This window comes from Falco peregrinus, chromosome 2 (genome assembly GCF_023634155.1).
Source record: "Falco peregrinus isolate bFalPer1 chromosome 2, bFalPer1.pri, whole genome shotgun sequence".
Lineage (NCBI taxonomy): Eukaryota > Metazoa > Chordata > Aves > Falconiformes > Falconidae > Falco > Falco peregrinus.
Window position 1 is genome coordinate 88,240,666 of NC_073722.1, and position 20,260 is coordinate 88,260,925.

Genomic DNA, 20,260 nt, shown 5'->3' on the forward strand with positions numbered 1-20,260 from the left:
AAGCCCTCCCGCCCATCTCCGCGGGCCGCTGCCGGGGCGGGGGGCGCCCCTCTCTGCCCGGAGCCCCCTCCTCAGCCCTGCCACCGAGCCAGGGCGGCGAGGCGGCGGGGGGGTAGGAAGACGGCGGGGCGTGCGTGCGGGCCAGAGGCGGGGGCGATGGGGCGGGGACAGAGGCGTCGCGGGGAGGGACTATTTGAGGAGACCCTGGCAGGCTGGTGAGGTGCGGAGTGATCCGGCCGCTGGAGTGAGCGGCCCCGGGCTGAGGCAGAGAAGGGAGGCGAGCCCGCCGGGGCGCCATCCCAGCCGGGGCACTGCGCCTGCGCTGCCTCCCCCTCTCCTCCCCTCCTCCTCCTCCTCCCTGCTGCTGTGTGGGGTGTAGCGGCGCCTGTACTGCTGTTGCCGCCGGCCCCTGCCCCGCGCCCCTGCCCCGGGCAGCTTGCCCTCAGCCATGGCTCAGATACTGCCCATTCGCTTCCAGGAGCATTTCCAGGTGAGCAGGGGGGGGGGCGGCGGATGCCCGGGGACGGGGCTCCCTCTCCTCTGCCTCAGCCCGTCGCTCAGAGGGGGGGGCCCGCGGCCTAGCCGGGGCCGGGGGCGCGCCGAGGCGCGGGGGGGTGCAGGCCGCGGGGGCGCGTCCCGCAGCCCCTGTGGCGGGGGTACTCCTCCCCGCCTCTGGTGCGGGGCCGTCGTCCCGCAGGGCGCCGCGGGAAGGCGCGCGGGACCGAGCCCGCCCCCGGTGTGGGCTGCCGGGGTCCTTCCTCCCTCCGCCCGTCCATCCCCCGGGCCGCCGGTCCGGGCGTGCGGAGCCGCCGCGATTTGTGCAGAGTCACTCGCCGCCTGAGGGACCTCCTGCTCCGGGGAGGTGGGGGGGGGGGGGCACCGGGCCGGGGCCGGCCTGCTCGCCCCTGGGGCCGCAGGGGCTCCCCCACCTCGGGTTGGGTGGGCGCTTTAATCTTCCAGAGGGATCGAGGTTTTTCTCTCTCTCTTTTTTTTTTTTTATTTATTTTTATTTTTTTATCTAAACGATCATCAGCCTCCGGATTGCAGAGGTTCCTGGGAACCTCTTTCCGTGCAGCTGTGAATTGGGAGGGAATTGGTGAGAATGAGGTGTAAGAAACCATTTGGACTTAGAAGCTACACAGCCTCTGCCCCTCCTGCCAGTAATAACAATATTAAGAAAAAAAAAAAAGCTCCCTAAAAATGACACAGTTCTGTTCTTTATAGCCTGTGAAAACCATAATGCCAGTGTTGGAAAGGTTCCATGACTAATGGATGCAGCACAGACAAACCGGTTTATCTGTTTCCCCGTGAACTGGTGGTGAGGGAGGGTTGTAAATGGAGTGAGAGAACAGCAATCTCTGAACATGCAGTTTGAGGCAGGAATTAAAGGAATTTGCTAAATGAATGAGAGAACAGGAAGTGGACTTGGCAAGTCATCCTGTCTCTGTACCGCCCCTTTCTGTCAAATCAGGCATCCATTACAAAATATGAACTGGGTATCATCCATCAGTGTGGACTTTGTGCCACTTCAGGCGTTTCAGCTTGGGAAATGGTTATTGCCACTTTCAGCTCCTTCTGGGAAGTGTTTTTCTGCTTGACTGGAAGAACTGATGTGGTCACTCCAGAAGAAGCCCTAGCTTGAAAAACAGTAATAAGACTAGTGAACTCCAGAGGTATCTAATGTCTGTGCTCAAGGGAGCAGGCACACGTGTCTCCTCGGAGTTGTCATGGCTTAAGAGAGTTTAACATAGTGAAGAATTATACTATCACTCCCTGCCCCAGCCAGTGTCTAGTATAGCAGTGACTGTAGTAACCTCAAATGAATCCCGAAGAGTTACAGAACGAATGTGGGAACTGGTAATGTTTGCTCTGGCTGGGTATCTGCAGCATGGTTTTATCAGCTCTAACTTATAATATTATGTGTTGCAAACATCTATAGAGTCATGAATAAACGATACATGGTGGTTATTGTTGACTGGCAGGGAATTAATGAAAAGATAAAGCTTTTGCTTTTCTTCATAAAGCAAAACATGGGTGAAGCGCTATCAGCCTAAGCCCTTCCCCTATTACTTCCAAGAAATCGGCTTGGCTACAGTTAAATTGTCATATTTAAAAATAGTGTAACAGATATACTACACTGCTCTATGATGTTAAATCGAAAGAAGCTACAATTCCTTATAATTGTGCTGTTTCAGTGTTCTTAAATTTTTCTGCACCTTAAGTCAATTTTTGTATTCTGTTTGTACCTGTAGCCATTTTAATTAGTAAGACTTTAAGTGGTTAGAATAGCTGTTAGCACTGTAATTACTCAGTTCCAAATTCAGCCTGTTGCTGATGAAACATTATTTCACTGAAGTTCAGAGTCTTCCCGAGACAGTTGTATGTACTTTACTAAAAAAAGAACTGAAGCATGCAGAAAGTGGTCTCCAGAGAAACTAAACAAGCTGCAGCGCTAAATACCGAACTCTACTCTCCCACTCTTCCTAGCTGTAAGTGGATAAATGGTAGTGTGAAGTGAAACAGCAATCTTGGTCCACATAAAGTTGGAGGGGTACTAGTGATCAGTAGACTGCTGACATTCCTCGTGAAGCTTGTTTTGCTTTGTTGATTATCCTTCTGACTGAACTGTAGCTCCAAGCCTGTGCAGGAGTGACTGCCAGTTGCAGTGCATGTGAAATTTGAAGTTGTATAGCTTGTACATTCAAGTCCTGCATGAGCTGAAAGATGGAGAATAGCTGCAGTGCAAGAAAGCCAGGTCTTGATACAGTAGTAGTCAAGCTGAGAATGAACTCGAGTCCTACTGTTTAGCTCTGTTTAATGCAATTGAACAGTTGCTTTTAGATGTGAACTCTGTAGGTAATAGTCTTCACAAATTCATAAAGAACTTGCATCTTGCTCATTCTTACCACAGAGGATATTATATAGTTAAGTCCCGTAGCAAAGGAGGGGAATAAGATAAGGACTTAGTTTTTATCTGGTGGCTGACCAGCTGCAGCAGTACAAACTCTACCAGCCCTGCTATAGTGAAATACTAGCACACACTACTCTAAGCTGCTGTGATTTAACCAGGTTCTTAACTCCAGTGCTTCTGTTGGAGCAATGAATTATAAATTATTTACCAGACCAAACGCTTTCAAGGGGATTGTAGTTTACAGTGGAAATGCTGTAAAAGACTAAATACACTGGTACATAGACTGGAAGCAGTACTACTGGAATTCGGTGTACAAAGTGTTCTTGACCTAAAATTAAGATTTTCCTTTACTTAGTCATTAGCTTGCTCTTAAAATCTTGTCTTTGTCCCTTTTGGGGCTTTTTTTCAGTTTTCACTAGCAAAAACCTCTGCTTGCCTGCAAGGAAAACTGTTGCTTATACAGAGTCTCGGGTTCCTAGGTTGGGGGCTTCATCCCTTAGATGAAGCTTCATCCCTTAGACACAGGGATCTGTAGACAGGGTTCTGCTTTCTGTTGAGTAACTAATACAGGCTCTTGAGAACAGCCAAGTCGTGAAAAATATTGTGTGCATGACATGCTTTTGACACATAAGTTTTTTGTGTCTTGCTACAGCACTGAGAAGCTGAGGTAGCCTGGTTTTAAACACAAAGGATGTAGAATTACTTCTGTCATTTTCTGGACAAAAACACTTTCTATTTGGATAGTCTGAGATGTCTTGTTAAGAATTACTATCTGTTGTGCAATGGGCGTGGCTGAGCTGAAGTGTGATGGCTTTCATGAGTTTGCTTTGGCTAGACATGTGGACTTAAAAAGCACTCAGGACGTTTGCAAGCTGTAAATGACTTTTCAGACTTGTATTCAAAAGGTGGGGCTAAATATCATGACCTGATTCAGGTATTTAGTATTGAAGAGACCATATTTGCTCACTGGATTGAAAAGTGCCTTGCATGTGGTAGGGAGACTCAAATCATTAGATGATCTAATAATCCTCATCACAGATAGACAGGGACAGATTTTTGTGTAGGGGAGTAATTGTCACCTGAGATGAAAGCCCAGTTGCAACTGCAGTAAAACCTGTGAGCTGGTGGTCTTGCATGTTTCAACGCCTTATACTTCCTTGATGTCCCTCACGTGTCAAGATGGGAATTGTGGCAGGAGATGAGGTGAGGGTGGGCAGTTGAGAGGGGGTGTCTGACAGCTATATGCAGATCCTTATTGGGCATGATTATAACTTTATATAGTCACATGACTAAAAGAGTTCTGAGAAACTGTATTACTGTGTTCTTGGTTTGTATTATGCTTTAAATGGTATATGCTTACAGAGCTTTTAGCAGGCAGTTTTTAATTGGATATCTGTAGCCTCCGTCCAAGCCTTACTCTTTTCTAATGGGCTTAAAAAAATAGTTGATCATCTCTAAAAATAAATACACTAGAGCTGTATGGCATAAAGCTGAAATGCGGTATTTAAGGAACCATGGAGGGATCTCAAATTCAGAGTTCTACTGACTGCAGAACTTAGCTGGTGGTAGTTTCCAAGTACTGGAATGTCAGTATTAAACAGACAGTAAGTTAGGCTGATTCCCATTAGAGAAATGGACTTAGTTTGAGAACTGGTAGTGTCAGTGTCTGAGTTGGTCTGGGCTGGCTCAGCCTTAATCACTGCACGCCACAGAAAGGAGATGCTTTAGTACGTCCAATATTTAGTGGAACAGAATCACGCCGGTCAAGTAGAATTGGGAAACACTAGATCTCAGATTAATAGCTGTATTTCATCCCAAGTGTAGGACTTGCGTTTCTTCATTCAGGTTGAGAATCAACTAAAACATCTCAGGCTAATCTTTACTGTGTCAGTAAGTTCTGTGAAGCAAAAATCGTTTTCTCGTTCATTCAGCCTGATAGTGAAGATAGTTCTACACCCTGAAAGTAGATAATGATGTTAGGGCATGAATGGGTAGGAGAGGCGTTACGCTGTTACTTGAATAGGTCAAGCTGAAGCACAGTGATTGAGAAGAGACCTTGAAGAGGCTGTGTTTCCACTTTGGTACTCTGGAAATATGTCTGAATTTGGATCAATTAAAGCAAGTTAGGAACTTGGCTATACTGCAGTTAAACCTCTTGACCACTCTTGTGACGTTTAATTTAGTCTCTTAGAATGAGCTATGCTCTATTGGTAGATGAATTCGGATCGTGCTCAGGTGTGTACTACGTGATCATGTAATTTGTCACAATAAGTGGACGTTGTCTGGTCTAGAGTCTGTAGCCAAGAACAGTGGAATTAAGAGCCCATCATTTATTCCTCTGTTCAAGGTCACAGTTGATGGAGCTACAATTTGCATGTTTATTGGGTACTAGAACTTTCTTTGTTAGATAGAAAAGCACCTGAGTTGTCCTGATACAGAGACTTCTTACTGCCACAGAAGCCCGTACTAGCCCCATGCCCAGTGGACTTGTTTTCAAAACTCTAGTTGCAAGAAGCTTCTGCTGATCTTGTATAAACTTTGATTCACTTTTGGAATGAATGGCATCTACTGAAGTTTACTGGTGTGTATTGAAGTATTTACCGATAAAGTGAAGTGTTAGCTGAATGGGTCTTAATTTTGCTGAGGGGCAGTTGCAGGAGGGAGTAAATGTCTTTTTGCACATGTGTACATTTGGCTTGTATTGCATTACTGAAATTTGAGTACGTTGAGATCAGCAGTTACCGAGCTGAATAGCTAGCTCTTCATTAGTAAGCTGAATTGAAAACAAACAATTCTGGGGCGTTCTTGCGCACAGTCCTGACACACCATGCACCTAGGTATCTCTGTTACGTACCCGATTTATGATTTCGTGAGTAGCTTTACAGAAGCTGTAACAAGCCATGATCAGCCAGATCAGAACAGACTAAAACTGTGTTTGTGAAACCATCATGGGAGTTGTTGCTTAAGGGGTTTAGTCTGTTGTCTGGTCCTGGTGTCTATTGAAGGTCCTGGTGGTATGTATCAAAGGAATCTAATGACTCAGTGCTGGTGGTAGTTTTCATCCTGTCTCCTTGAGGGCAGTCATTCTTCACTTGCAGTGCACTGAAAAGCAGTATAGGTTAATCCCTTAAGAAGCATGAGTGAAGCTGATACAGTTCCTTTGCTTGAAAAGCATTGCTCTGGGGCATAAAGCAGGTGCTCAGGCTTGTCACAGTTACTGTTATATAAAATGCAGCTTGCATACATACCAGGCTGGGGTGTGCTGCATAGGTAAATCTGATTTACTGCAGACCAGTTGAAACAGTGATACTCGTTCACTGCCACCTCCTGTTAAGCTGAAATTGGAAGTGAATGGAAACAAAGTTAACATAAAAGGGTGAAAATAAGAAATAGCCATCTTTGAGGGCAGTCTATTCAGCAGCACAAAATGACTTTTAAGTTACATAAAAAGTCACTGCTTTGTACCTACTGTCATATGATTGAGTGCAAGTTATGTTTTGAGAGCTGGACGTAAGGCTGGAGGGGGGTGGCATTGAAATCCCTGCCTTTGAGCGAAATGGCATGACATCTTGGGCAAGGAGAGATGGACTGATTATTTTAATACATCTTTCCTACCTTTTACTGGTAAATTCTAAGAAGCAAGATGCGTAAGTTGGTTGTAAAAACAGGCCGACTTGATATGTGCTATGTAGACTTAATTCCATAATGTTGGTAGGGGTGGGTTGCATGAGAGTAATTGGTTCTTACCATAAGACCTGCTGATGCTATGTGTTGTAGTTCTGCCACTTAATAAAATTTTAATATCAAATTTACCAGCCTTGCTAAATCTGGAATAGTGTTGCTGTTGATGAATCACATTATTAGAACTAAGTTAAGCAATAAATGCTTAAGTTAAAACTCCTTTCAGTTTGCATCAATAACACAACTTTGGAACCTCTTTAGGACTTGAATATTAAGAATTGTGTACTTCTTTACCTATGGAACAAAGAGAATCGGAAGACAAATCATAGCTCCATAATATACACTCTTGTCAGAGAAATATGCCAGTCTTGTATTTTCTTCTGGAGGGGACTTTAGACGTAGAGGCTTGAGTTAAACCTTCTACATTAGAAGGATAATAAAGCACTCTTCCGTCTTTCTAGCTCCAAAATTTGGGCATTAACCCAGCAAACATTGGATTCAGCACTCTAACAATGGAATCTGACAAGTTCATCTGCATCAGGGAGAAAGTGGGAGAGCAGGCACAAGTAGTGATAATTGACATGAGCGATCCAACAACACCCATCAGACGTCCAATTTCTGCCGAAAGTGCCATCATGAATCCAGCCTCTAAAGTAATTGCACTAAAAGGTGAGTTACCCTTTGTTACTGCAGTATGAAACCTACTGTTTAGCTGTATTACTGCTTACATGTGCTCGTAAGCGTAAGATTTATGTAGATTTTCAAAGGACAGTGTACGTGAGGCTGAATATTCTTGCATGCTGTATTTTTGGCAGTGGAGTTTTCGGTAATCTTGGGATGATTTGCCTCCAGGTAGGTGTGAGATGCTTGGGCCTGGCGCTGCAGCCTCCTATTCTCACTGACGACCAGGTCAACATATGCTATACTTTCCCTTTAAACAGGTGGTGTAAACATAATGGACACTTGTGAAGATGAATAGGAGTGTGAAGCAATTCTTACTGTCTGCTCTGGCCCTTTCTTGTAGCTCTGAAGAGATTACTAGATATCACCAAAATGTCATAAGGATGGCCAGTAACTGTGAAAGTCTGAATGTACAAGCATGTTAAGTTTGGCAATAGTGAGATCTTGCAGATAGAAGACCTCTGCTTACCTGTGGTGTTGATACTGCCTTTAAGTAGCACTGAGCTTGAAGAAATGATTTTTAATAAATTTCTGGCTCTTAAATGACCAAATTCTGCTGTTTAATCCCAATAACTGTTACTATGTACTTTTCTTCCTGCATCTTATCTAAACAGATGGTGAGTGAACTTTGTCATGACGTTTCATGTTCGGTAGTACAGAGTGGTCTAATCTCATAAAAAGTACTGAACTTTAAGGTAGCCATTTGACAGTTCACTTCATAGCCAGGTGAGGGATCTCAATCCTCAGCTGGTATTAAAGTAAACATGTTCTCCATTGGCTTGTTGCTAACCGTTTGGCTGCTTTGACTATTGACTGTACCAAGTGAAGAAGTGTGCTCTTTGTGTATGTGTATACGTGATGGAAGTACAGTTGATAGACAAAACCAAGTTGCAATATTTTTATGAGAGACCTCTGCTAGCATGTCTTGTGTGCTATTAATTTCTGCCTAAGTGTGTTTTTTTTATTGTGAAAAATCATGTTGAAATTACTTAGGGGTCCAAGAAATAACTGTCCTCAGAACTGACACAAAACCTGTAACTTCTTGTCTTTGATCTCAGGCTTATATTGACATTAGGGGGAAACTAATGTGTTAATTACAAATTCAGCTGAAGTCAAACTTTCAGTTAAGATGCTTACACATCTTGCAAAGGACTGCCTTACTTGGCGTGTGGGTAAAGGTAACAATGAAAAAATAATTTCAAATCTAGCAAGAGTTCACTGTCCTTAATCTTGGACCCGTTTAAACAAACCATACTGGCAAGGAAGTTGCCTTTTCTATACTAGCAGAGCTTCATCTAGCTTTTAAAAGGAAACTACATCATCTGGTTTTAAAACTAAGCTACTACCTAAATGGATCATCATTAGCTTTGAAGAACAGAGCTTTATTCTTGCCAAGGTTAAGACTTGCTCAAAAGGAGTATTGTTCTATCTGTGCAGAGTGAATAAGCTTGTCCTCTGAACAGATAAGGTTGAGTGAATGATGTCACATTGACATGCAAAGTTGTGTTGTCAGGTACTGCAAACTTAATCTCTTCTTCTGTGAGTAAGCTAATGACTGAGAGGTTGGGTGGAAAAGAGGATGAGTGGAGCTCATGATAACCAGCAGAACTACGGTGAACTGCACTGAAGACATGGTTCAAATCAGTCTGTCACTCCAGACTTTTCCCTGATGATTGACTGAGGCTTCAGTAGTCAAATCTGTTGCATATTGTGACATAGTGTGCCATGATTGGGAGTTGCTGATAATCTAAGGATTATTGAGCAATAAACATACCAACCCACCCTCAGAAAAAGAAATGAAATGTTTTTTGATTTAAACTGAAATACAGTATGCACAATTTCATTTCTGGATTGCACGTGGCATTCTCCTGGTGTACTGAGCTTTATGCTTTGGCCTTGTGTTTGTGATTTTCTTGCTTTGCTCTGTGCCGAGAGTACTCCCCTGTTGGTAAAAGTGGAGAATGCAGCACTCAGGTGCTTCCATTCTTTCTAGAATGGAGAAACTTCATGCTCCAGTGAACTGAAATGTAAATTCTTGTGCCAGTGTTCAAAAACCAAATCTGCTTACTTGACGACACTTGTAGAGAATGGTCTTCAGTAGACTAATCAGTCTGGTAGCTTGATCAGAAGAACTTATGTAAGAGTGTAGCTTCTTCTCAGATCTTGACCTTAGAAAGTGTTCAAGTAGACATAAGATTCAAACTTATGCTTGCCCTCACTATGACTTTTTAGCAGGTTTTGCTTTCTCAGTCCAAATGTTTTTTTTTCCAGTTTAATTAGTTTAGAGTTCTGAAGTTTGATTGTGTTGCCAACACTTAAACTGTATTGCTGAATGACTTCTGTGGCCCCCAACGTCAAGAGCTAGCTGCCTAATGAAGCTTCTAAAACCATTTCCAACTGTAACACAGCAGTCAGATTTAGTCTAGAAAATAGATAAGCATGAGCTTTTAGCTCATTTTAGTAGCTTATTGGTTCCTTCTGCATTCTTAAAACTAGGAAGGATATTCTCCTTTCTTTTCAGAAAGACTGACTGTGAGAGCGGTTTCTGTATGCACATGCTGGTATTCCTGTTCAGATGGTGACTAGAGCCCTTCCAGAACTACTTGTCTGCCTTCTGCATGCAAGGCAGCACACTGTGGAAGTTCTGAAAGCAATTGCTTAATAGCATCAGTCCACTGCTGGACAAATTGTCCAATACAGTAAATATGCTGTTTGCAGCTATCAGTTTATAACTGATGTTAGGCCTGGGCTTATTGTATTTGTATAATACAGTAACTGCATGTAAAGAACAAGGTGTTCAGAAACAGGCTGCTTTTGGTCCCAGGAGAGCTAGCAAGCTGTCCTAGAAACTAGTTGATCAGGTTAATAGTTCTTTATGCAGCTAACCCAGGGAGCATAAACACTGCCTGTGGTAACTTTGAAGGCTTGTGTTATCTCTTGGCACTGCATTAAACTAATACAGTCAATTTACTGTATAAATTATACTAAAATGTTATAGAATGGTCCAAGAAATGTATTAACTTGGGGTTAGTATCTCTTGAAAATGATTCCTCAGTGGCTAGCAGCTTTCATATATCAAAATTTTCCAGTAGAAGGAACGTCTGTCTACCAGTTTGACAGAAGTGTTACAAACAGGGAAAACACTTCTGAAAAGTGGATAGAAATAATGGCATTACAAGCCAATACTCTAGCAGTCTGAGTGGGTGTCTTGTGAACAGAAAACAATATTTCTAGACATGAGTAGTCTCATCTGCAGTGAATTAAAACATCACATTGGCTTCCTGAAAGGATTATAGTCCCATACTTTTTGTATGGATTGGTTCAATTAACATTAGTTTTAAGTCTACCCTTACTAGAGTTAAGGCTTCTGGTAGTTAAAAGGAATACTAAAGTAAAGATTAAACCTGCAGTATAGTTACCTACATAATGCAGTGGTAACCTTAACTGGAACTAAAGCTCCAAACCTTTCTGTAATCTTTCTGAACTTTTGACTGTTGTTCTCAATAGGCACTTGTGTTACTGCTGCACAGAGCCCATCCATCTCCTAGTAAAGTGCACAGTTTGTTCAAAACAAAAATGGCTGAAAACCACAGCCTCCATTCTATCTTGAGCTGTTGCAAGTGTTGCGCTGTTGGGCTCAGTCCAGGTCATCTACAGCTACTAGATTGACACAAACTGGAGTCATTCATTCTATTAATTATACCAAATGACACCTGGTAGACACCAATAACTTGGTATACCGGTGCTGCTACCTAAACTAGGGCTACAGAGCTTAGACTGTATTTCAACTACAGCTTATAGTTAATTAAATTGTTAATACTTGTCAGATGTTGCATTGTCCTTGTAAGTGTCCATAAGAAGTAGACCTTTTTTTCTTCAGAGATGGTAGAAGTGTTGGGGTTAGAGAAAGGATTCTGTTTAATAAGGGTTGAGTATCAGAGGAGACTCAGGTGTGACAGGAAACTAACCCTTTCTGTAATATCACTGGAATAGTGGGTTAAACAGGGTGCTTGTAAATATGCAGACTATAGGATGGCTGTTGTGATAATCTATCTATGATGTTTTGTCATACTAGCTGGGAAAACACTTCAGATCTTTAACATTGAGATGAAAAGTAAAATGAAAGCCCACACAATGGCAGAGGAAGTGATCTTCTGGAAATGGATATCTGTGAATACAGTTGCATTGGTAACGGAGACAGCAGTCTACCACTGGAGCATGGAGGGAGAATCACAACCCCAAAAGATGTTTGACAGGCATGCTAGTCTTGCAGGCTGCCAAATCATCAATTACAGAACAGATGAACACCAAAAATGGCTGCTACTGATAGGAATTTCAGCACAGGTAAGTTACCTGGAAATAATAACATGCTATGAAAACAGTTGGGAGAGCCCTGGTCCTGCTTCACTTAATAGCTGCTATAGTTTCTTAACTTTGGTTTCTATAGATCAAAAATTAGAAGATACCTCTTTTGTGTAGAAATAATCTGAGCTTTATTGCAATTAAAGTGTTGGAGGAGGGGGTGAGTGGCATTGGCTGCTTTTTAGTTTACTGTCCCAAAGGTATTGCTATAAACATCTGAAATCTTATCTCTAAAAGCTGACCTTTCTTTTTTCCAGCAAAATCGTGTGGTTGGTGCAATGCAGCTGTATTCAGTTGATAGAAAAGTCTCCCAACCTATAGAGGGCCATGCAGCAGCTTTTGCAGAATTCAAAATAGAGGGAAATGCCAAACCTTCTACCCTCTTCTGTTTTGCTGTGAGGAGTCCTGCAGGGGGCAAGGTAAAGTCTGCTGCTGTTTTCCTGTTCTGCTGTAGCAGAACTCTGTACTAATAGAGCTTCAGTGATCACAGTTTAGTGCATGCTCTCTGGACGGTTTGGGAGCCATGTGTGCAGCATTATTTGGTCAGCATCAAAATGCTTTCTTTCAATAGGATAGAAACTGCAAAAAGTCTTGAGTTGCTTGGGTGAAACTTGAACATAAGAACAAACGTAGATGCAACGAGAACAGAGTTCAGGGTGTTAAGCTGATCCTTTAACCCATGTGTTTTTTTGTGTGTATGAAGCCAAGTCATTTAAGCAGCCTTTTGCTTCTTGAATTTAGTACAGAGAGACTAGATAAGTCTCAATGCTGTAGGTAGGTTGTTTGCATCAAACTGACAATGGACTTCAATAGCAGTTGAATATGCTACAACTGCAGAGCAGTCTGTAAAGAGCTGAGGTAACACTAAAATGTTGTGAGCTTTTTAGTCTTGTCCTTAAATTGTTGATGTAGCGACAAGTCTCACTTAATATCTTCGACAAGTTGTCTTGAATAGAAACATATTCTGTAGTCTGCTTCCATAGAAAGTGTGTGGGGTTTTTTTTTGTTAATCTTTTCCTCATTTTTACTTTATCAAGTTCTAGAAGACTTTTTCCCTCTAAAATATTTGGAGCACAGCTCCCCAGACTGTGTTGGTTCAGGACTGGGCAGGTATTCGTCAGCCAAGTATGACAAGTCAACTTCAGTAGCATATCTGAAGAGAGAAACTTCTTTCATGTGGCTGTACTTGCAGGAAATCTTGTGACATGTACTTTTTTCTTCCTAGCTACACATAATTGAAGTAGGTCAGCCAGCTACTGGAAATCAGCCATTTGTTAAGAAAGCTGTTGATGTGTTTTTCCCACCTGAGGCACAGACAGACTTTCCTGTGGCAATGCAGGTAAATATTTGACCCCCAAACCCCAACTTTATAGCCTAGTAAGTAGTTGCCATCTCTGTTGTAAAGAATGATTTCTACTGGTGCTTAGCTGTCGTTCCTCCTAGTTCTGGGAGGGGTGTTAATAGATTTATGGGAGGTAGCCTGGACATTAAAACAGTAACTCAAACAAATACATAGGCTGTTCCTGTATTTGTCCAGGTATGTCAACTTAGGGTTTTATTAAAAAAAAAACCAAAGCAAAACAACCAAACCAAACAACGCCCCGCCCAGCAATTCCCTGCCAAGAAAACTCATAATCATCAACAAAAAAAAACAATCCATGAAAACCCCGAATAGTGTCCTCCAGTAGAATGCCTCTAACATTGCTTTGGCTATTGAACTTCCTACTGATGTTCAGGTTTATAGATAAAAATGTTACAAGACTTGATGTAGCTTCACACAAAAGTGGCATTTCATCTACAGTAGATCTTGCTAAGAGACAAATGGAGTTGGGGAGTCCTATATCAGCATACCTCCTGTCACAGAGAAGGTGACGTGGGAAACCGGTGGGAAGTTCTTTAGGAAAGAGTGTATCTGGTTGCCTTGACAGACCAAATGTCACTCACCATGTCTGTAGGGCTAGACATTGTGTAATAGAAGCAAACTATCTCAGAGCATGCAACTGCTGACCAGTCTAATAGACCAGCTTCACAAATGAATCAAGAGATGTCTTAAACTAAACAAAGCTGTCTACATGGCAGGACTCATGTGGCTCTGTACTTCAGCTTGAGGCTTAATTAACAAAACATCTGAAGACTTGTTCCAAAATGGAATTCCTTCTTTGACTGAAGACCATTTTGGCTTGAGAGCCTCCCCAGTTTAAGTGACTTGGCAGGTAAACTGGGATACTCTATAGCTTGGTTTAGGTTCTGCTGGTGCTTTGGGTAGGCCTTGTTGGAAGTGCGATTATCTCATTAATTTCTGAAAATAAACTTGTACTGACATATCTAGTCTATAATGCTAATTATGCCCCAGCTTTCTTCCTTAGCCTGGCTCATTAGGATGAGGAGTATGTCCTTTGCTGCAGGTGTATTTTAATTTGCCTTCAGTCTCTCTATTCAGTGGAGCTGTCTCCAAATGGCTAACAAAGCTATTCATTGCTTTGAGTCTGTAAGGAAGAAGCCTGAAGCTATATTTGTTCTTAGTGTCAGTGCAAAGGCATGTCACTGCTGTACTGTCTTGTGACTAGGCTAAAGGCAGCTGTCTTAACTGTTACAGTCTTAGTCTTGACTGATAAAAACTCATCTTTTTGCAGATTGGAATTAAGCATGGTGTTATCTACCTGATCACAAAGTATGGATATATTCACATGTATGACTTGGAGTCTGGAGTGTGCATCTACATGAACCGTATTAGTGCTGATACTATCTTTGTCACAGCTCCTCATGAACCTACCTCAGGCATTATTGGTGTGAACAAAAAAGGACAGGTAACAAATCAGCATTCTGGTGTTGAGCCTTCTAAAGCTCAGATGGAATGTAACGAACCTAATGAGTGGTTTGATGCAACTATTGTCATGGAAGGGAGCAAGTAGCAAGTTTAGTCAGTTTTTACCTCTCCTAGTACGGAACTGTTTGGGGAAGAACTTGTTTTGTTAGTTACCTACTACTGCACTGATGGGCTGCAGTTTGGTTGCTATATTTCATAGTTGTGGAAAGGACAGTACTCTATGCCTTTTGTCATTTCCAGGTGCTTTCTGTATGTGTTGAGGAAGACAACATAGTGAACTACGCTACGAATGTTCTGCAGAATCCTGACTTGGGACTGCGTATGGCTATACGTAGTAATCTAGCTGGGGCAGAGGAATTATTTGCCAGAAAGTTCAACACACTGTTTGCTCAAGGAAACTATGCAGATGCTGCTAAAGTAGCTGCATCTGCACCAAAGGTAAGTAATTCCAAAGGTAAAGCTTAGAAGTCATGGGGATTTGCCTTAGCTTGGTGGACTTGCTTAGCTTACTTGCATTTCAGTACTTGACAGTGAAAAACTGAAGTGCTGAAATGCTAGCCTTAGTTCTCTGCAGGTGGGTGGTGGTTCTGACTAACTCACTCTTGTATCCCATAAAGGAGTATCTGCTATATTTTCCAGCCATAGATAGGACTTGCTGTGGCCACTGGCTTCTTGCTAGAATGTCATTGGTCTGAAGATCTCCACCCTGAAGGCTTAAGAGTAGATGCTTCAGTGTATAGCTTAACACCTGTTTTTTGACTTATACTATTCAGCCTTCATCAATTAAAATTTGCTTCTGTCTTGTGCCTCTTCAGGGAATTCTACGTACCGGTGATACAATCAGGAAGTTCCAGAGTGTACCAGCTCAGCCTGGGCAGGCCTCTCCTCTGCTGCAGTACTTTGGAATATTGCTTGACCAGGGACAGCTGAACAAGTTTGAGTCTCTGGAGCTCTGCCGCCCTGTCCTACAGCAGGGCCGCAAGCAGCTTCTGGAGAAGTGGCTGAAGGAAGACAAGGTAGGCTCGATCATGGCACTGGCTTAATTCTGTTGTCTTGTAACAACGGAGTGTGAACAATATTTTTGTTGATCCTACATCTCTGAATTCTTTTGCTTGACAAAATACTGCTTCTGACTTCAGCTGGAGTGCTCAGAGGAGCTGGGAGACTTGGTGAAGACAGCTGACCCAACCCTTGCACTCAGTGTCTATCTTCGTGCTAATGTGCCAAACAAAGTGATTCAGTGCTTTGCTGAAACTGGTCAATTCCAGAAAATAGTGCTGTATGCTAAAAAGGTAAAGTTGTTTATCACAACCTGCTAGACTCTTATCTTGTTTAATGTGTACATTCTCAAGCTATCTTCCATGAGATAAGTTTGGTTCCTGTCATTTGAGATTGATAAGTAGGTAAGATTGAGAAACAGTGTTTTCTTCATTGTTATACACAATAATTTGCACTATAACTAAGGTCTGAGCAGTCTGCAAAATAATTCAGAACATCCAGAATTTTGAGCTGCTAAATTAATGGACTGGCTCAAGCTTATTCTAGAGAACAAAGATAAGATTGTTCCTAAATTTATAAGACTTATTGTTTGGATACATTTCAAAACAATTTGCCTGATGTCCACTTGTAAGTTTAGGACCTTATTTGACAGATATTACCTAAAGATTGTTGAAAGATTTATCCCTAGCAGTTTTCTTAATTAACAATAGAAATTCTCTGGCACAAGTTCAGTTACTAAGTAGGTGAATACTGAATTTCTGTGTCAACAGACAAGCAGCGCTTTTGTCTGGGAATTTCTGGAAGATGGGGGATGGGCTTAGCAACCTCACAGCAGTACATAGTGCCTATGCTAAGGAATTTGAAGGCTTAAAAGATGTGTAAAGGTTCCTAGGTATGCATGACTGTTTCCAAAATCTCTAGGTTGGCTATACCCCAGACTGGATCTTCTTACTGAGAAGTGTGATGAGAGTCAGTCCAGAGCAAGGCCTGCAGTTCTCTCAGATGCTGGTACAGGATGAGGAGCCACTGGCTAACATTAACCAGGTGATGCCTACAACAAGAGTACTGGTCTCTTTCTAGACAGAGGTAATAGCATAGTTTTGGGGACTGGTAAGGCCAGTTCAGGTCTTAATTGACTTGGCTAGAAAAGTTACTAAACTAGTCAAGTTTGGTTGCCGTTAAGTCTTTAGAGGCAAGTGTGCTCTTAAGTTCTTGTGGAAGCTTTCTGGCTTACTGCTGTAATATTGGTAGTGGATCTGCCACAGTCTTAGTGTAAACAATAGAGTGCTACTGTCTTACTGTTGGCTTTAACGGAGCTTACATTAACTCCTCCCTTGCTGAGAATTTACAGGAAGATGAACAAATACACCTAAGTTTAGTGCTGGCTGCCAGTGGCCACTTCTAGTTAAATGGGTAGAGAAATAAGGCAACAATTTGCATCAAATAATTGCAGCTACTTAGAAATTTTCTAAGTGTTAGATTTTCTTTAGCAAGTATCCCAACAAGAAGGAAGGAATGGGATTTGCATGCTGTGTTAAAACTAAACAGTGGGTGGAAAATCTGGCATAATGGCTCAAAGTAATGTGCTGCTTACATTCTAGAGAAAAAGACGACAGAGTGTGAAACTTGTCTACTACCAGGGTGGTAATCCTCTGAAAACAAAGGGAATATAGCATGCCAGGTGCTGTGAGCTCCTGTTTTAACCTTCTAGCTAGACCTTTAACATACAGAAAAATGTGCACGTGTGTATCTAGACCCCCTTTTCTAACTTGACCAATCTCAACAGATTGTGGATGTGTTCATGGAGAACAGTCTTATTCAGCAGTGCACATCCTTTCTGTTGGATGCCCTGAAAAATAACCGCCCTGCAGAAGGCCACCTTCAGACTCGTCTCCTGGAAATGAATTTGATTCATGCCCCTCAGGTAAGACCTCTTAACCTAGTTCCTCCAAAAAGTGAAGGAGAGACAGTAGTAGGCTTGCACAGTAATGTGATGTCTAATACTGACTTATAAGTAATTTAGCAATATCAAAGACTACTAATGAGTCACGGCTGTGACTTTTCAACAACTTTTAGGCTGAGCTGCTACGGTTCTCTGACAGTCTGAATATGAAATGTAACCTCCTAGGTTGCAGATGCCATTCTTGGAAACCAAATGTTTACACACTATGATCGTGCTCATATTGCCCAGTTATGTGAAAAAGCAGGTTTGCTCCAGCGAGCTTTGGAACACTACACTGATCTCTATGATATTAAACGTGCTGTTGTTCATACTCATCTCTTGAATCCTGAGGTAAGTCTCTTGTACAGGGTAAGAAAATGAAAGCTTAAGTAAAATGAACACCCTTTAGCACTTGTGTAGCTACCAAAATCCCTGCAGCCACTGAGATGCTTTGTAGGTACTGAAGTAGCACATGTAGCTATGTTTCAAAAAAATTGTCCAATTAATGATTAAACTGTAATCTGTATTTTCAGTGGCTTAAATCTGACCTAGTTTCCTGGGTGGTTGTTTCAAACCTTACTTCAAAACTGCGTGTTTTGTAGTTGTAAAGGTGGTGAGTGTGTTTCTTATTAAGTCTTTGGTCTTAATGCATGGAAGACTGCTTTAGTAGCTGGGGTAGAAACTGGCTAGTGGTCACATTTTAGAAATCAGTCATCCTATATAAGTTACTGAGAAAAATTTGTTTCTCTCTGCAGTGGCTTGTGAACTTCTTTGGCTCTCTCTCAGTTGAAGACTCTGTGGAGTGTTTACGTGCCATGCTGTCAGCCAACATTAGGCAAAACCTACAACTCTGCGTGCAAGTTGCTTCTAAATACCATGAGCAGCTTGGTACCCAGTCTCTTGTGGAGCTTTTTGAATCTTTCAAAAGCTATGAAGGTACAGTATTAGAGAGAAGCAGCTTAGTTGGAAGCCCTACTTGATTGAAACGAATAGTAACGATTGTAGCTTTTATGGGAGAGGTGCTTGTCACATGGCTGGACCTTAGGATGCATTTATCAAAGTGAGCTTATCACAGCGAGTTCTGGGGGTAGCTTTCTTCTAGACAGCTCAACCCTGCTGAGAGTCGCTTTCATTCAACCGCAGGAAAAATCAGAAGGACTTCCCCCCACACACACCTTTCAGGCTTCATCTTCCTTTCTGATCTTTGCTCAAGAGGGTTAAGAAACTAAGTTACAAGCTGAAGCCTGTACAGTCTGTAATTGCTTCACATACCCTTTTAACTGTGCTAAAAACATGTGACTCTTCCTAGGACTGTTCTATTTCTTGGGTTCCATTGTAAACTTCAGCCAGGATCCTGATGTTCACTTCAAGTACATCCAGGCAGCTTGCAAAACTGGTCAGATAAAGGAAGTGGAAAGAATCTGCCGTGAAAGTAACTGCTATAACCCGGAACGGGTGAAGAACTTTCTGAAGGTAATTATTCTGTCCAATGGATTGAGCAGTCCTCTGTATGTCTTGCTTAGCAGCAGATAATGGAGGGAAATACCAGCTCAAGGCTATGAGTAGTCTACTGTATAGCTGCAATAGGAATATGATGCTATTCCAGGCATATAATAGGTCCTTCTAGGCTACCTCTGGGAAAACAAACCAGTCTTTTTAAAACTAGCCTGTATGATATAACTTGTACCAAACTCATGAATTTATTGTCGCCTAACAGTGGGTGAATCCAGGCTGGCAGAAGGAAGGGCTGTGCTGAAGTATTCAGCAGAAGCTTTATCAAGGATATTGGCTAGACAAAGCTTTCTAAAACTAGAGTCAACCTGTACTACAACATTTCACATGCTTTGTGACTGGTAAAATAGGATTTTAATGCCACTTCATTTTGTGGTGTTGAGTTCTTGCCCCAGCAACAGTCTCCTGAATTGATAGGTAAATTGATAATGATTGTGAAGCTAGAGATGTAGGCCTAATGTGACACTTCATGAAGAGCCTAAACTTAAAACTCAACTGATACACTGGCTGCATGGTATTCATAGTGGATGACTTGCTTTTGAAGTCAGTTGCCTGCTTGTCAGTCTTAAATTGGAATGTGTTATGACTTCTAGTGCTAAAGGAACTTGGTCAGATTTTCCTGCTTTGAAAATGCTTCAGCAAATGGTGGTTGCTTACCTACTCTTCCCCCCCCAATACAGGAGGCAAAGCTTACAGACCAGCTTCCTCTGATCATTGTCTGTGATCGATTTGACTTTGTTCATGACCTGGTGCTCTACTTATATCGCAATAACCTGCAGAAGTATATAGAGATTTATGTACAGAAGGTAAGGAAAATCCAGTTTTAAGTTCTTGCTGTTTCCTTTCTTAGAAGGAACTTAACATTTTAGTAGACTAAAGCAAAATCTGCGACGTCTTTTAGCTACTAGCTACTGCTAGTGCACAGGCTCTCCAATAAGCCTTTTGTCCATTACAAACTTAAGTGTAGTTTTTCCTGGAATGTGTATACAAATGTGTTATAATGTAAAATTCACTGCTCTAAAGCACAGCTTAACTTAACTAGAGCTTCCCCATGTGGAAGACTGGGGGTCGCTTATTAGTAATGGTAATAACTAATTTGTATGATGGTGGCTTATTCTAGGTGAATCCTAGCCGTATACCAGCAGTGGTTGGAGGGCTTCTTGATGTGGATTGTTCTGAAGATGTCATTAAGAACTTGATCATGGTGGTTAGAGGCCAGTTCTCAACAGATGAGCTGGTGGCTGAAGTGGAAAAAAGAAATCGGTAATGAAAATGCATCTGTGTGTACCAGTCCTAGGCTTTCCTGGCTCTGGTGTACACCCAAATGGAATTAGATGCAATTTTG

The 20,260-nt window shown here is 42.2% G+C and overlaps 1 protein-coding gene across 2 annotated transcripts in view; it reads left to right on the forward strand.

Annotated features, from left to right (window-relative positions):
* The first annotated feature begins 214 nt into the window (after positions 1-214).
* Positions 215-20,260, forward strand: part of CLTCL1 (clathrin heavy chain like 1) — a 35,373-nt gene continuing 15,327 nt past the window's right edge. The window contains exons 1-16 of one of the 2 annotated variants that reach the window (XM_055797267.1): positions 215-490; positions 7,054-7,261; positions 11,349-11,617; positions 11,893-12,054; positions 12,861-12,974; positions 14,269-14,442; positions 14,703-14,900; positions 15,278-15,478; positions 15,602-15,754; positions 16,383-16,505; positions 17,248-17,385; positions 17,590-17,754; positions 18,159-18,339; positions 18,713-18,876; positions 19,596-19,721; positions 20,036-20,178. In XM_055797267.1, the coding sequence (XP_055653242.1) occupies positions 449-490; positions 7,054-7,261; positions 11,349-11,617; positions 11,893-12,054; positions 12,861-12,974; positions 14,269-14,442; positions 14,703-14,900; positions 15,278-15,478; positions 15,602-15,754; positions 16,383-16,505; positions 17,248-17,385; positions 17,590-17,754; positions 18,159-18,339; positions 18,713-18,876; positions 19,596-19,721; positions 20,036-20,178 (2,561 nt within the window). In that variant the 5' untranslated portion in view covers positions 215-448. The remainder of the gene's footprint in view (positions 491-7,053; positions 7,262-11,348; positions 11,618-11,892; positions 12,055-12,860; positions 12,975-14,268; positions 14,443-14,702; positions 14,901-15,277; positions 15,479-15,601; positions 15,755-16,382; positions 16,506-17,247; positions 17,386-17,589; positions 17,755-18,158; positions 18,340-18,712; positions 18,877-19,595; positions 19,722-20,035; positions 20,179-20,260) is intronic. The other variant, XM_055797266.1, reaches the window with a different exon arrangement.